The sequence below is a fragment of the Echinops telfairi genome, unplaced genomic scaffold, assembly GCF_000313985.2.
Source record: "Echinops telfairi isolate 266 unplaced genomic scaffold, ASM31398v2 ScPeMD7_4;HRSCAF=17, whole genome shotgun sequence".
NCBI lineage: Eukaryota > Metazoa > Chordata > Mammalia > Afrosoricida > Tenrecidae > Echinops > Echinops telfairi.
Genome location: NW_022103900.1, coordinates 34,500,801 through 34,518,188, shown reverse-complemented (window position 1 = coordinate 34,518,188; position 17,388 = coordinate 34,500,801). Strand labels below are relative to the sequence as shown.

At 38.6% G+C, this 17,388-nt stretch overlaps 1 protein-coding gene across 3 annotated transcripts in view; it reads left to right on the top strand.

Annotated features, from left to right (window-relative positions):
• The window catches only part of ARHGAP15 (Rho GTPase activating protein 15), an 806,341-nt gene that overhangs the window by 138,481 nt on the left and 650,472 nt on the right, over positions 1 to 17,388 (top strand). For all 3 annotated transcript variants that reach the window (XM_004703839.3, XM_045299417.1, XM_045299427.1), the window contains one exon: positions 7,100 to 7,187. In XM_004703839.3, coding sequence (XP_004703896.1) covers positions 7,100 to 7,187 — 88 coding nt within the window. The remainder of the gene's footprint in view (positions 1 to 7,099; positions 7,188 to 17,388) is intronic.

The window sequence follows — 17,388 nt, the reverse complement described above, 5'->3', positions numbered from 1 at the left end:
AATTTTGGGAATGATGAGGGCAACAAATGTATAGATGTGCTTTACACAATTGATCTATGTATTGTGATGAATTGTATGAGCCCCAATAAATTGATTAATTAAAAAAAAATCAAGAATCTAAAAAAAAAAACAAAAAAACCCCAAAACATTCTAAATCAGAATTAATAGTTTAAAAAAAAAAAAAAAAGGCTAGGAATGACATATATGATCACTCTCTTAGGCTAGGTTGTTTAAGAACAATAAAACCAGTTACATTCATAGGTGTATAAGAAAGAGTTTTACATCAAGAGGTGATCTTAAATCAAGAAGGCATCGCAGCCCATTCCGCCTGCAGTCCATGAGTTCGGTGCCAGCCGGAGCCCTCTCCAGCCTCACAGTGTTGCAGGCTGATGTCATAGAAAGGTGACGCAGGGTGCGGGAAGATCACAGGCTAGTGGGGGTAGATTCTTGTGGCTCTGAGGTAAATGGAAACATGGCCAGTGCCAACAGTTCTCAGGACTGGGCAGCTCACATGTGGCCACCCCTGGAGGTAGGCACAGAGACCCACCCATCAAGACAAGAAAGGGTGGAAAGAGAGGGGAGGAAATCTCAGTGCCTCTCTTATCAAAAAGGCCATAATTGCCCCAAAGGCTTCATCAGGCTGTGGATAGATTGGGTAGGTTGACCTCCACCCCTACCAAACTCACTGTAACCACGTTTATTCTGACTCCCAGCAACCTTCTAGGACAGGGTAGAACGGCCCCCATAGGTTTCTGAGGCAGTTAATTTTTTGTGAGAGTAAAAAGCCTCATCTTTCTCCCTTGGAGCAGCTGGTGGTTTCAAACTGCTGACCTTGTGGTCACCACGACACCACCAGGGCTGCCTCCACTTTTATATGAATTTAAGTTGACATAAAATCTATTGACCACAACCACTCAGGAATTGCGAACAAAGCAAAGAAATGCATGTGGTAAGTGGTTCCTTGTTAGTGCATAAGAACAACACAAAGCAGTAATGAGCTTTCAAATATTTTGTTTTCTGCACTGAATAACGGACATCAATCTCTTGCTTGATTTTTATATGTAGCAGTCACATGACCACTTCTGAAGTTTTAAACCCATATAATCATTGAATCAAGCAATTTAATGAGCTCTACACTAAATACTGGAAATGTTAGAAATCTCTAACAGGATTAAAAAGATATCACCATTTTGGGGGAAGTTGAGATAGAAAGTTTTTCTACTTTAAAAACTATATCATAAATCATATTTTTAAAGTTTCCCCCCAAACTAGCAGGCTCACCTGTCCTTACCATGCCCTCTAAACTTACGTGAGGTCCCCTTTCCTGAGGGGTCACTCGGTTTATTGGAGGACGATTCTTATAATGACTTAGTGGCCTATGGAAATCATTCAAAGTTCAAGGCAGAGCAAAGCCTTGCCAATCAACCCTTCCCTTTTACAACTCTCTCCCTAGCTGAAAATGCCTTGCAAGTGGTCTTAGTTGTTTAAGTAACACCATGAGAACACTGCTCGTTGCTTGCCCTAAGAACTTGGGAGTATCACAGTGGGCCAAAAGACATCAGAATAGGTAGTGGACTGGACAGATCTAGTAAGGAAAATGGTCACATTTCAGAAGGAGTAATTCAGAGCAAGTTACTTAAATTCTTAGTTTTCTATTTTACTACATGGAGACAATACGACTTTCATCTTATCTTTTCTTTCCCATAGGTAAACTGAAGCTAGGTACTCAGACTTACTCCTCTGTGCTATTAGTTGCTGTCACGTTCATTCTGACTCATGGCAACTCCATCTGTTTCTGTGTAGAGTTGGCTCCAAAGGGTTCTTTGACTAGAATCTTAATGGAAGCAGATGGCCAGGCCTAACTTCTGCATTACAGACGACAGGGTTCACACCAACAACCTTTAGGTTGGAAGCTGAGAGGAAACCATGTGTACCGCCCACGGAAATCTCAAACTTACTCTAGACACTAAAAATAGTCTATGCTATTGTTCATTAACAGAGATCACAGGAACAACCGAAACAACGCAAAGGCATCTTAAAGCAGCATTTCATTCTTTATTCTGAAATAAGATTCTTTTAAAATGGTAGAATTCCAACCCTGGAAACAATTCACTAATAATCTAATACAAGAGAGATTAATAGTCTATAAATTCAAGACCAATTCATATAAAATGTGCCCAAGACCTGACGCACCTACCCTCGATAGCCCACTCATCTGATTTCACCTAACCAAGAACAGTTCATAGAAGTTCAAAGTCCTGATAGAGTACCATGAGATAATTGAATTTCATGCAACTTCAATTCTAACCAATTTCAGTTCCAAGTTTAAGAAAAGAGAGCGTTATGCCAACAAGTTCTATAAACGATCAACATCTGAAGCAGATTCAAATCAAAACCAAGCCTTACTATAGAGAAGAAGCAAAAAGAAATAAAAGAAAAGAAAAAAGTACGGGATATCCCTGCCAGAAGATTAACGATTTATTGGGAACTATAACAGGCAGGTTAAACCAGGTTCTACAACTGAGGTGGTTCCAGCAAAATAACCATGTGCCAGCAAAATAAAGGATGGTGAGGGACAAACACCCAGTCCAATCCAGCAGTCCTTCCAATGTTGTCTGAGTTTCTCCATTTGACCTCGTTTAAGCCTATGAACTAATGAAAGATACCATACTTGATTCCACTTTATTTCTACTGGTATCCAAAGCAGGAGAAATGGGTCCAAAGGCAAAGGGTAAAAAACTCTTATGCAGGTTTCTTCTTATTTTATTTTTTCAATCTTCACCATTTGACTGGAGAAGTGATTCTGCAATTGAAGATTAAACAGGTCCAAGAACAGACTATTCATAATTTTTTTATTGGAAAAAACACTCATTCTGCTTGCTGTGGATCTTTTTAAAATGATGGCACATCACTGAGAACACTTCAGGCGTGTCAGAGCAACCTAATTCTTTTTGTAAATATTAAGCTTATTGAATCAAGGCTGTCCTTTCCATTGAGAAGCGAGATTCTAAGCTTCAAGTGGAAAGAATTACAGAGGGATCTTAAATGGTAATTCCTAACATATCTTGAGTAGTTTTCTATTGACCTGGATAAAGCCTTTGTTGTAAACGATTTTCCCCGCTTTTATTAACTGAGTTCAACTCTTGAAATGAGCGGTGCTCTTGTTAGAGCCAGCGAGGCAGACCCTGCTCCTTAGGCGCTCGTGTGCTGCAGGATGAAACACTGCCCAGGCCTGCGACACCTTCCCAATGACTGCTGTGTTTGAGACCATTGTATTAGCAACGGTTAACTCATCTAATTGAGGATCTCTCTCTCTTTTCCACTGACCCTCTAGTTTGCAAACTGGAACAATATGGCACAATGGATGGGGAGAGACATATGCATGTTAATCTCCTTAATGCTTTTAAGAGAAACAAGTTTTCTCTCTGTGACATGAAAACATGCATACTTTTTAAGGAATTGAAGAAATCTACCAACAACTTCAGTTGGAAATTTCTCAAACATGCAATCAAGATGTATTGATAATTATTGGGGATTTGAATGCAAAATTTGGAAACAAAGAGGAGGAAGGAGCAATAGTTGGAAAATATGGTCTTAGTGATAAAAAATGAAGTTGGAGATCACATAATAGAATTTGCAAAACCAAGTACTTGTTCATAGTCCACACCTTTTTGCAATAACACAGAATTTCCCCTGAGGAATACACATGAATTTCCACTGAGGAAATACACAGAAATCAAATTGACTATGTCTGTGGGAAGACACAACGGAGAATCTCAATACCAGCATCTAAAACTGGACCAGGGGCTGCCTGTGGACAGACCATCCAATGTTGATATGCAGGTCAGGATAATGATGAAGAACATGGAAACAAGTCCATGCGTGCAAAACTATGACCTTGAATCTATCCCACTTGAATGTAGAAAATAGCCGAAGAACCGATTTGATGCATGGAAATGAACAAAGGACAGAAAACCAGATAGATGTGGGAGGACATCAAGACCATCACTCATGAAGAAAGCAAAAGGTCGCTCAAAAGACAGGAAGGAAAGAAGTAAAAGATCAAAGTGGATGTCAGAAGAGACTTTGAAACGTAATCATAGAGTGGCTAAAGCAAATGGAAGAAATCATGAAGTCAAAGAGCTGAATAGAAAATTTCAAAGGTGTTCTATGTTTATTATTTTCTTCTTTCCGCGTTGTTTTGCTTTTATTGTTTCTGTTGGCTTTCCCAGTCTGTGAAGCACAAAGAGTGGACGCCTAGAGACAATCATTGATGCAATGGTGTATGATGGACGTGGGGGGAGGGGTGGCGGGTGGGGAGGGGGAGGGGATTTGGGGAGCAAACAATGAATGTGGTATGGTTGGGGAGCATTAGAACTGATTGTGATGATGTATATACAACCCTTTAAAATGCGATTTAACTATAGAAATGTATGGTATGGGAATACTATATTAAGAAAACTACTAAAGAAAAAAGAAAGAAACCGAGCTTGACTTATGGTTACCATTGACGAAGGAGGAAGAATTTTTGCTTTGGGGCATTGAGTTTATGGTGACAGTGATGGGGATATCAATAATGGCTGTACAACACGAGGAGTATAATCAATGGCACTGAATTATACCCAAAGACATTGTTGAATTAGAGAATGTTTTGTTGTGAATATTTTTGCCACAATTAAAAAAATAATTTCATGAATAACAATATCCTGAGAAAGAAAATGTTCTAGAATTGATTGTGATGATTTTATAACTCTTATGATATGATTGAATTATAGAATTGTATCACATGACGATTAAGGGACCATATAAATAAATTTTTTTAAAAAGTAAAATAAACAGAAAATGTCAAAGGGCAACTTGAGAAGAAAAAGCCAGATATGATACTGAAATGTATAAAGCCTAGAGTTAGAAAAGCAAGAGGGAGGAACATGCTCAGCATAACTGAAATTGAAAGAACTCAAGAAAATATTAAGCCTTGAATTACAATTCTGAAAGATTTTATAGACAAAAAGATTGAATGATGCAGGAAGTATCGAATGATGATGGAAAGAATACATAGAGTCACTGTACCAAAAAAAACTAGCCGACAGTCCACCATTTCAGGAGGTAGCATATGGGCAAGAACCAACGGTGCTGAAGGAAGAAGTTCAAGCATCACTGAATGCACTGGCCAAAAACAAGGCTCTGGGAATTAATGAAATGCAAATTGAGATGTTTCAGGGAGTTGGTGAAGCACTGGAAATAATCACTTGCTCATATCAATAAATTTTGAAGACAGCTATTTTGCCAACTGACTGGTAGGGATCCATACTTGTGCTCATTCCAAAGGAAGGTGACCCAACAGAATGCTCAAACTGCCGAACAACATCATTGTTGTTGCATACAAGTGAAATATTTGTGAAGATCATATAATAATGGTTACCTCAGTGCTTTGGGAACTTCCAGAAGTCCAGACCAGAGTCAGAAGAGGACAAGGGATATCATTGCTGACATCCGATGGGTATTGGCTCAAAGCTGAGAATACCAGAAAGATGTTTACATATGTTGTATTGACTAGCATTTGACTGTGTGGACCATAATAAATGACAGACACCTTTGGGAAGAGTGGGAATTCAAGAACACTTCATTGTGCCATAAAGGACGTGTGTAGATCAAGAGGCAGTGTGTCAACAGAACAAGGGAATACTGCCTGATTTAAAATCAGGAAGTGTATCTCAGAGTTGTGTTCTCTCACCACACTTGTCCTATTGGTATCCTGAGCAAATAATCCAAAAAGCTGGCTTATAGGACCAAGAACGTAGTATTGGGATTGGAGGAAGGCCTCCAATTCCTAACTTAAATTATTGACTCAAAAAATATGTAAGTTACTGTATACTCAGTCCAAGACACTGAACTCAAACAAACGAAACAATAAACTCACTGCCATTGGGTCAATTCTGACTAATAGCAACCATTAGGACGGATTCAATTTGTCCCTCGTATGGGTTTCTAAGACTGGAACTCTTTATGGGAGTTCAAAGTCTCATCTCCCAAATGAGTAGCTGGTGCTTTTGAACTGCTTAGCAGCCCAATACATAGGCAGTATATCATTAGGAAGACATCTACAATGACAAAATTCATCATTTGAGACCCTGTTTTTAAATAAGGGATATAAAGATGAATTGTTTACCATGTATACTTTTGAATTGATAATGAGTCATAGAAGGCACATTTCAGGAAGTAATGCTTGTACTTTGTTAAATAGAAATTGATTATCAGAAGGGAAAGGGGTGGGCGAGGACTGGCCCAGGTAAATAGCACCGCTCACTGTTCCATACTGCATATTGTGTTATGTCTGCATTAAAATGCTCCACAGCATATGTTTCCTCATGTCATCTTATGAATGTATAATATGCAATTTATTTAACCATTCTCTCATATTTTCAGATTTTAGGTTTAATGCTAGAATTAATGGTCAATTCCTTTTTTGTGATTGTGGCCTTACCAGTTTTTGAGATTTTTTTTGTGGGCTAAATTTAAATTTATAGGAATGGACCTGTGCCATCCAAGGGTATATGCATTATTAAATTTTTTTGGTAAAAATATATTGTCAAATGATACTCCAAAAAAGAATGTACCAGCTAACACGTTCATCAGTGGTGCCTGAGGGAATCCATTTCTCCACTCTCATTAACTCTAATTATAATCACTCCTTTTACTTCATAAAATTTTGATGGACAAAACGCATTTTATTGTTTTCATGTGCACTTTTTTGATATCTAGTAAAATTTACCTCTATAAAAATATTTTGAATTGCGCAGTGACGTTATAGACTTGAATATTCCAAACCAATGAGTGGAAGTTAACAAAGGAGGAAGCGCCTTGGATTAGGATTTCACTTTGTTATTTTAACTTAAGAACATAGATTCTTTACTGGTGCTGTGGATTTGCAAACACATAATTTTAAGTAGTTGATTTTGGACCATGTCTAAATTCTAATAAAGACTCACAGAAAGCCAGTTAACACTAACGAAGAGGGTCCCTCTGCCTTCCAAATGTTGCAGGCCTTAAATAGTTGAATGCTTTCCTCAGCTGATACCTTTTCTTCTTCCTTCTTAAGGAAAAACTGGGCTACTTCTTGGATTGTTCTTTCTAGTGGAAAAATCGAATTTTACAAAGAATCCAAGCAACAGGCTCTGTCTAATATGGTAGGTGCTTTCCTATTCCTTATCATGTTTACAGAAAGATTGTTGAATTAAAGGTTTTTTTTCATCAGAAACCACCCTAAATCCACCAAGTAAGCAACTCTGAGAGCAGATAGAGGAAATGACTCAATAAACTTTTAATCAGATAAAGGGAAAATAGAACTTAGTGCCTCTTTTATTAAGTGGTGCATTTGGAGAATAATCACAAAATGAGATGAATGGTGAGCAGCTATCTAGTAATGGGAAGGTAACATTTTAAATTAAGGTGCCATTTATAAATGCTTTATTCTTATTTATGAAATGATCACTAAATGCAGCGACTTGCTCAAATAATGTATTATAAAATCTGTTATAAAATGCATTAGTAATAAATGCTTACAGGATAATGCTATGGGAAGCTGTTTTAAAGAATATTATAAGACGTAAATCGTCGTAAACCATGTATATGCATCTTTAATACATGAATTTAAGTTGCTATCTAGTATGCTATAAAGTGCTTCACACATAAATAAATAATAATAAACTCTTTATAAATGGTACCTTAATATAGGGTGTTACCAATGAGGAAACACTCCAAGTTAACAGAGTGATTTTTTTATCTGAGTCTAACTGTGACATTCACCACATTCTGCTAACCTTTTTGAACAGTTCTCATGACTCCAGCTAATAGAACTAACGTCGTTATTACAAAGTGAAATTTTTAGAGATTTTTCATTGCACCTGCAGGAGGGCCTTGCATATGCCTACAGAAATTTGACAGCGACACTTAGTAGAAACAAGTCAAGCTAGTTGCTGGGGTAATTCAAGCTCAAAACTTTGCTGCCCAGATACCAGAGCTGCCACGCAATGTAGGAGACAGTGGACAGGCGGCAGGTCTGGCAGCCTCCTGATTAGGAAGGGCTCGGGGCAGGGCCAAAGCTGCCATATCCCATCGGCCTGATGGGTGGCAGGAAAGGGGCTGCTGGCTGGAGTTAACCATAACGAACTCATTCATATTTGGCAGGTAATAAGACGAGGGAAAGTTCTTTGCTCTCCAGCCACTAGTTGTATTTGCTATGTAATCCTCTTTAAATAGAAAATAGAAAATCATTTGCCAGGAGATGTTTTTTAAAGAAGGAGATTTCAGGAAGAACAAAGGTGGCATTTGGCTTGCTCCTGAAAAATCACAAGAGCCTTTATCCCCAAGTGGCTTGCTGATTTTGGATTCTCAGTGTGGTCCAATCTATAAACCAATTACAAGTTATGAATAAATTAAAAATATATCCCAGTTCTTTGGACTTTTAATTGAAACTGCCTCAGAAACTAGTTTCAGGATTTTGTTTTGGTTTTATTTTCTGGCTACAGTCGGGTTGCGATAATCTTTTTAAAAAATAAATAAAATATCCCTAAGGGCAAGCTACAAAGCCACTGCCATCCTCTAGCAGGCCCCATTGTCTTCCCTTTGAGTGAGTTCTGAGGGGAGAACTGGGAAATGGGGGAGTGCCTTGTGTTGCTGAGTTTTGCTGCTGAGAAGATCTTTGTCCAGCTGAGTGAGATGAATTCCATTGGAGCAGAGTTTCCATGAATGTGCTGGGATGATGGGAGAGATTAAATTCCAAATGAAAGCGTTTAGTTTATTTTTATTTTATTATTCTAATCTCCTCGAAGCAGGAGATGTAATTATCAGATGCTTAATTTTATCCAGGTGAGGAAAAGCTCCATTTGGCTTGCAGGCAAGCTTTCCAAGTACACTCGCTCAAGACATGCAACGGATCCACCTTAGAAATGGTTGAAAGTTGACTGTGGATTTTACTTTTAGAAGAAACCGGTTAAAATGTATTGGCAGCCTCAGATTATTACTTGTGGTTTCTCCCAGGCCCTCATTGCCTTAAAGTGAATTCAGGGAAAACGTATTTTGTGGTAAAGAGGAAGAGAATTAGAGTTTCATGTTTGTACTGCATGAATTGTCTTGTTAGTCAGCTACTTGGATTTATTTCTAACCAAGCATTAAAGGCCTAGTGGGATAGCCCACATTTACCAATTCCAGTTTCAGAGAAACGATACAATGACTGCCGGGCCTTGATTAAAGATGCTGTGGTTTTATTTTGAAGGAGATATGTGCTCAGGTTTCTGAATTTCCCTTGTACCCTCTAACACATGTCCCTGGTGCTGTTCCTTGTGCTTCTGGGGAAATGTCCATCCTTTCCTTTACAGGGTTGGTAGAAACTTCCTGAGTGAGCGCACAATGTGGTTTAAGAAGAGTAAATGGCATCTTACACAGAAGATCTTTGACGGTTAATGCTTCAGACAAAGTAGCTAAGAACAGGACTTTGAAGTCTGACCAGAGGGAACTTCGTTCCAGTTGGTCATTGACTGGATGGCAAAGTTGTGTGAAATGCTTGAGCTCCAGGACCCTCATCTGCAGAATGGGGGCAGTGAACTCTGCTAAGAGAAGAAGGAAAATTAGTTAATTAAACAAAAAGGCACAGCAGTCATAAAATTATTACTATACCCCATTGAAGTAGACTTTATTAAAATATGTAGAACATGCATAGTAATAAGGAGCCCTGGTGGCACAGTGGTTACACGCTGACCTGCAATCTGCAAGGTCAGCAGTTTGAAACCACCAGCTGCTCCGTGGGAGTAAGACTGGGCTCTCTAGTCCCCTGAAGAGTCTCTCAGAAACCCACAGGGGCAGTTCTACCTTGTCCTTAGAGGGCTGCATTTGAACTGAATCTCTGAAGTCCATGTCTACAGATACTTTTTCCAATGTGCATGCTATGTCTGGGTGAGAATTTAATATTTTTCCAAAAGAAATTACCTGATAGTATTTATCTTTTTAAGAAGAGTCAAATTTGTCTTGAATTGTCTCAGTAATGTCAAGTGTTTTTCTTTTTACCTTCATCTTGGATGTTTCAGGAAGGATCATTTTTCCATTTACTCCTAGTCTCAAGGGGCCTCACAAAATTTGTGGGAAAATGGAATGAAAAGATAATATAAAAATTTCATGAACTTTTTGAAACTCCTTGTATACACACACACACACACACACACACACAGAGTCTGGGAAATTCTATATAGATTCACTGTAAATTAGAGTTGACTAGATAGCAGCAGGGTTGATTTGGGTTTAGATCAATAGTTTAAGTATTTCTTTTTATTATTTCTTTATATGTCACCTCTTTTACATTCTCATATTTTCTTCTGAGCTTCCAGCAAACCTATCTAAAATTTCTTACTCTAATTTATATCTTATTATTCTATCCCCCCCCACTTTTCTTGTCTTTCTGAGCTGCACTAGAAATAGCTGATTTTCTGACTATTTCATGCAATTTCCTCAACCTGAGGTTCGTGATTGGACCCTAACCCTTTGCCCCATGAAAGAAAGGCCTGGCAATATGCCTCTCCGGAGATTAAACTCACTTCCCTGGAGTCAATGCTGTCTCATAGCGACCCCTGTGGGCTTCTGAGACCAAAACAGTTTCTGGGAGGAGAAAGCCCAGTCGTTTCTCCCGCTGAGCAGCTAGTGGTTTCGAAATGCTGACCATTCAGACTGCAGCCAATGTGTAACCACAAAACCACCACAGACAAGAAAAACATATGTAGTTGTTCTACTCTGTTAACAAAGGAAACTATGAGTTCTGAGTCAGAATTGGCTAGACAGCAGCATGGTTTTTTTGATGATTTGTGATATTTTTTGTCCACAGATGCTTTCTAGTTTATTTTTTGAAACATAGAAATATTCAAAAGGCTTCAAGATTTTTAATTCTGTGTATAAAAAATCTAAAATCTAGGTTGGTTTGTTTCTGTTGATTTTTACTCATGCTCCTTTGTTTCCTTGACTGTGATTATTTTTTACTGTGTGCTAATTGTTATTTTATGAAATATTATTATAAGAGTTCTCTAAGATCTCAGGGAAATATGTCCTACATTTTTGTTTTGTTTTCATTTACCTTAAGGAATCTAAATGTCTCAGTGAGGGAGTACTTCAGAATAAGTTAGCAGCTGATCATTTTCAGGTTCTGTTGGCACGAGGTGTAAATCGTTAGGAGGACTGTAGCGTGCTATAACTTCTGAGGTATTTTTCTTTCCTCTTTATTTTTCACTTAAGATCTTCATCAAACTAAGCCATTTTTTAATAGTCCCTTACATTTAAAGAAAGAGAACAAGCTTATTATTAGTTATCCCACATTCCTTTATAAGAACACAGGGAGGTTTTCTTTCATTATCCCACAAGATGGATGGCTCAAAGCTCAAGTGAATAGTTTGACCCAATGTTTTTGTTGTTGTTTTATTTTTGATACATTTTTGTCTTTACAATTCTGCTTAACCTTCAAGGATCAGATCCCCCCTCCCAACACACACACACAAAATATTGTCCCAGAATTGTCCACTATCTTTCAGCTTTCAATTTCTTTAAGCCAATTAAAAAGATGTAATTCATTCATCCTGTTACACTGATTTCAGTGGGAGAGAGGATGCAAGGAAAATACGTCCTCCTTATAATCTTTCTCAAAAGTCACTGAAATATACTTTTGGTTAATCAAGTTTGTGCTGTTGATGTAAGCCTTTGTAGGAAGAGACCTCAGAAGAATATGCCTTGTTTTTAAGAATATGTTTTTAAAAAATCTTACAATGAACTGCTTGCTCTTTAGGGCTCCTTATCAGACATAGAGATATGATCAAGATACAGTCTCTGCCTCAAAACAGCTCTGCCAAAAAATAGGGTTAAACAAGAAACCTCAAAGATTTTTCTGTTTTCATCTTTTGAGTTTTAGGAAAAGGGAGTGCACATCTCTAAAAAAATTGGATTGGGCTTTGAAGGATGGTTAGAGTTTTCACATGTGGATATCTGTTTGCTGGGAATCCCGAGGAGTAGAAAACATAAACGATTACAAGAAAATGAGAATGGCAGGGTTTCTGTGTTCAAAAGGAGTCATTGTTTTCAGTTTCATTAGCAAATGAAATAAAAGAACAGATTGAGAGAAGTGTCATGGACTGAGACTAGCTACCAGAGCCAATCGTTCGCCACGTGTATCAGTATGCTCTAGGCCTCTTTCCCAAGAAGACTCCATCAAGACCATGGTATTAACAAAGCATACTAAACAGAATCGTATCCCTGATGTTAGGTAGCCACGATGCGCCAGCTCCGTGGCCGGGCAAAAGCCAAGGAAGACACTAATTCTTCTAGGATTATGGCTTCATCATATTTGGTCCAGGGGCAAATCTTTTGTCTCAGAAGCACTAATAGCTGGCACTAGAACCTGAGTTCTAGGAAAGAATGCTTCCAGCCATCTGTCCGTTTCTTACATGTGGTGGCGTGCATGTTACTATAACACTGGAGATTATGCTACCAGAATTTCACATTCAAGTCAGGTCGCCCATGGTGCATAGGTTTTAGTGAAGCTTCCAGACTAAATGAGACAAAGAAGAAAGACTTAGGATCTACATTGAAAATTACGCAATTATCTTTGCCTTCGGTGGATAACAAGAGATTATTGGCTCATATAATGCTGACAAGTAGTCCACCTAATTGGAAGGCACTCCCCACTCATCAAAAAATAGACTTGACCATGCCAGTGATCACAGAAAACTGAAGTAAGTCTAGGTGATGTCCGTTCTGACATTCATTTATACAAAAGATTCTTATGAGTTGGAGCCAACTCTGTCAATTTACAAGAGAAGTAGGATTTGCCCTGTGAGGTCTTAATTAATATCTCTCATGATGAGGATTTCAATTGCATGCAGCAGTTCAAATGCAACGTGCCTCTTAGTTACTTGTTGGGCTTTTGATGTAAGACCTAATGCTTGACAGTATTTGATGGACATATGATGATAGCAATGGAATAGCAATGTTGTCTCCTTGTTGAATGAACAAGAGTCACTAATAGGTTGTTTCATGCAAAGAAATTATTTCAGAGCTCCATTTTTCTATATGTTTTATGATGAATTATTAATTTCAAATAATACACATATATATATAAACTATAGCACACCTATATGTGTTATATTCTCACTAAAATTCTTCCAAGACAGTTTTGTTTATTCTTTCGGTAATTCATAGTACTTTGAATGTTCTTTACCAACACCATAATTCAAATGCTTCCATTCAATATCCAACTTTCACATGCATATGAAGATATTGAAAATACCTTAGCCCATAATAAGTATATGATCAAAAATTACTGTTAAAAATTCATAGAAATCTTATTAAGCAAAAATACGAAGCTGCTTTTTCTCAACATATTCTCCATCTATGCCTACACTTTTCTGAAGATGGTTTTTCCATCTCACTAATCTTTCCTCCAATAACTCTATTTTCTTTGATTCACACTGCACCAAGACAGCACTTTCATCACCCTCAATGAAGTCAAATCGCACGTCTTTGAAATGTGTTGGGGGCTGGGGAGCTACACTGCTGAAGGGCCAAGGGCAGGGCCAGAGTGTAGATGTGGTAGTTTTCTCAGGACTTCTCATAGGACAACCTTTGCTGCCCTGGAAGAATGAGCAGGTGCATAGTTGTGACAGGAGATAATTCCTCCAGCAGAAATCTCCTCATCTTTGTCTCAGCAATGCAGCTTTCAGCTATATTCGAAATTATTCAAAATAAATCCTGTGATCATCCTGTTTCTCCTGTTCTTGCAAGATTATCTTTTAAAACTAAAGTTACCATGAGCTTTTCTGAGCTGATCCCTCTGCCTTGAATCTAACTGTTTCTGCAGGTGTTTTCAGAGGAAACTGCTTTGATTCATCTTGCTCTCTAGATCAGACTAGTACATTCAAGACTCTTTCTTGGTTATGATTCGTTTCAGGAAATTGGCTTCACTATCTTCAACCTTGCTTAAAAGACTTACCAGCTTTTGAAAAAATCATTTTATTAGGGGCTCATACAACTCTTATCACAATCCATACACACATCAATTGTGTAAAGCACATTTGTACATTCATTGCCCTCATCGTTCTCAAAACATTTGCTCTCCACCTAAGCCCCTGGCATCAGCTCATCATTTTTCCCCTCCCTCCCTGCTCACCCCTCCCTCATGAACCCTTGATAATTTATAAATTATTATTTTGACATTTCTTACACTGTCCAACATCTCCCTTCACCTACTTTTCTGTTGTCTGTCCCCCAGGGTGGAGGTTATATGTAGACTGGGAGACTAGATCATTCCCAGAGACAAGTTTGCTTCAAATGTTTCAGCCCATACATTGTTCATTCATTCATTCTGCAAACACTCCTGACCCTCCTCTATGTTGAAGTCACTATTCTAGTTTTTAATAAACACTAATAATACAAAAACAAAAACCAGACTTAGAAACTTCAGTGATTTAGAAACAAATAGAAACCATGCCCATAAGCCATGTAATTGTATTGTCAAGTGGACATTAGGATTGTCCAAGATGAAATTAACAGAAAAGCCTGGGTTAGTTTATGGTTATTTAGTTTAGGGAGAGATTTCTCCCAGCTGGAAAGGATTTTAATTATATTGATGGAGGAAGTGACATTTGAGCAAGGATTTGAAGGATGAAAAAAATTTGGGGCAGACATGGTCAAAGGGATATTTTATGTAGAAATAAGAGAATAAGCAATGATGAAATGAAGGAAACAAATATTTCAATTTATTTTTAAATTTTTATAGATAGTATTTATCTCTTCACATGCTCCATGCACTATGTGCTAGTTGTTGTTCTTGAAAACTTAATGGAAGTTCCTGAAAACTAAGATCAATGTTCCCCAAGCCATATTATTTTGCATTTTGTCATAAGATGTATGGGGTTACTACCAGTGAGAGATTGCCTCAAAATAAGCTGAATAACAACATTGTGAAACAATAAGAAAAATTCAGTATGGAAGACATTGTGTGTGAATATGACTCAAAAATGGTTTTATTTTGCATATAATGTAGAGATTTTTGTAATCAGTATTAAAAACCTTAAGATTAAGAGAGACAAAGAATTTTCAACTTAACTAACTTTTTAATATTGATTATTCCTTTAAAATATCATTAAAATCAAATTCAAGAACTCTTTCCTGAATATTAATAAACAACAGTTGCAATAAAACATCAACAAAGAGCTTCCAGAAATTCAAGCTGGATTCAGAAGATGTCATGGATCAAAGGGTGTCATTGCAGATGTCAAATGGATCATGGCTGCAATCAGAGAATACAGCACAAGGAAAGATATTTCTAGTATTGACTATGCAAAGGTATTTGACTATGTAAATCCCAATACACTATGGATAGCATCGAGAAGAATGGAAATTCCAGAACACTCCATTGTGCTCATGTGGAATCTGTATATGGATCAAAAGGCAAACATAGAAACAATAAGGGAATGCGTGGCTGGAAATCGGGAACGAAGTACATCTGGGTTATATCCTCTTGCCATACTTGCTCAATAGGTGTGCCGAACAGATAACCTGAAAAACTAACCTATGAAGAAGTTAGCCTTAGGACGGGAAGAGGCTTATTATCAACCTGTGATCTGCAGATGACACAACCGTGCTTGCTGAAAGTGGGGACTTGAAGCACTTGCTGACAAAGATCAAGGATTGCAGCCTTCAGTATAGATTACAACTCCCTGTAAAGCAGACCCAAATCCTTGCAACTAGCCCAATATGTAAGTGGAGCAGAGATCAAAGTTGTCAAAGATATTTACTTGGATCCGCAATCAATGGTCATTAAAGCAACACTCAAGAGAAATTGGGCGAATCTGTACCAGAGTTCTTTAAAGTGGTGAAAAGCAAATATGTTTCTTTGAGGACTAGCACGTGCCTGACCCAAACCATGCTATTTTCAGAGGCCTCACATGCATGTGAAAGTTGGGCACTGAATAAGGACGGTGGAAGAAGAATCTATGCATTTGCATGTGGTGCTGTTTAAGAATATTGACGGTACTACAGACTGCCAAAAGAACCAACAAATCTGTCTTGCAAGAAGTATAGTCAGCATTCTTCTTAAAAGTGAGAATGACACTTTGTCTTACGTACTTTAGACATGCCAGGAGAGGCCATTTTTTTGGAAAAGGATACCGTGCTTGGCAAAGTGGAAGAACAACAAGAAAGACCCTCAATGAAACGGATTGACACAGCGGCTACCACCATGAGCTAAACAGAATTAGGAGGATGGACCAGGACCAGACAGTGTTTGTTCATGTTGTTGTTCACTTTTGACTCAATGACACCAAAACAACAATGTGCTGTCAGTGACATATTTGGAAAAGTAAGATCTCTTTCTATATTTTGAATCCAAGGGTATGCACTACATGGCAGTAGAGGAGGGCCCGAGCTGAGCTGCTTGGGCTACCCTATTGCCAGGAGGCAGGGGTCAGGCGTGCCTTCACCTCCCTTCTTTATATAATTTAACACCAACCGTTCCTCCTATGGCACTCTGCTTCAATGCTGGACTCAAAAATTTGTTGCACTGGCTATATAGAACTCATGGTTATTAGGGAAGTGAATAATTGAGGGCGCTAATTAGGAAATGTAATAGGTTACCATGAGTCAAGATCAGCAAACAGAAAGGATACAGTTATTAGTCCACAGAAACACCCTTCCTCATCCAGCCCCTAAATCTCTCTCTGTTCTTCAGCCCCTCAGGCATGTGGTCCCCTTGGCCTTTACCTCCATGGGCCAGGAAGGCAGCCTGTTCCTCTACCTCCCAGTCCATCATCATGGTGCTGCTCCTCCTGCTTTGTCTCAGATGCGCCGTGCCATCCTCCCTGGGGTTTTGGGGCTCCATGGCTTCCACAAGCCACTTCAGACAGAGATCTTGGGCATGCTCTTCCAAAGGTGCTTGGATTTCTCTCTGTGCCCTCCAAATAACCTTACTCCCTGCCCTCAAGTTGATGCTGACTCATAGTGACCCTGTAGGACAGGATAGAGCTGCTGCTGCGGGCTTCTGAGACTGTAACTCTTTACGGGAGCATGCCCCATCTTTCTCCTGAGGAGGGACTGCCCTTACAGTTAGCAGCCCCACGCACAACCACTCCCTCACCAGGGGTCCTTGGATGACTCTTTTACAGCAAAGGATGGGTTTCGTGGAAGTTTGGTTTTTGTCTTTTAGTTGACACCTCCCCAAGGAAAACAAAGGGTGGTGTCTTAAGTCACACCCATTCATAAAGCAGTCTTTTTTTTTTTTAATCAATTTATTGGGGCTCATACAATTCATCACAATATATAGATCAATTGTGTAAAGCACACCTATACATTTGTTGCCCTCAT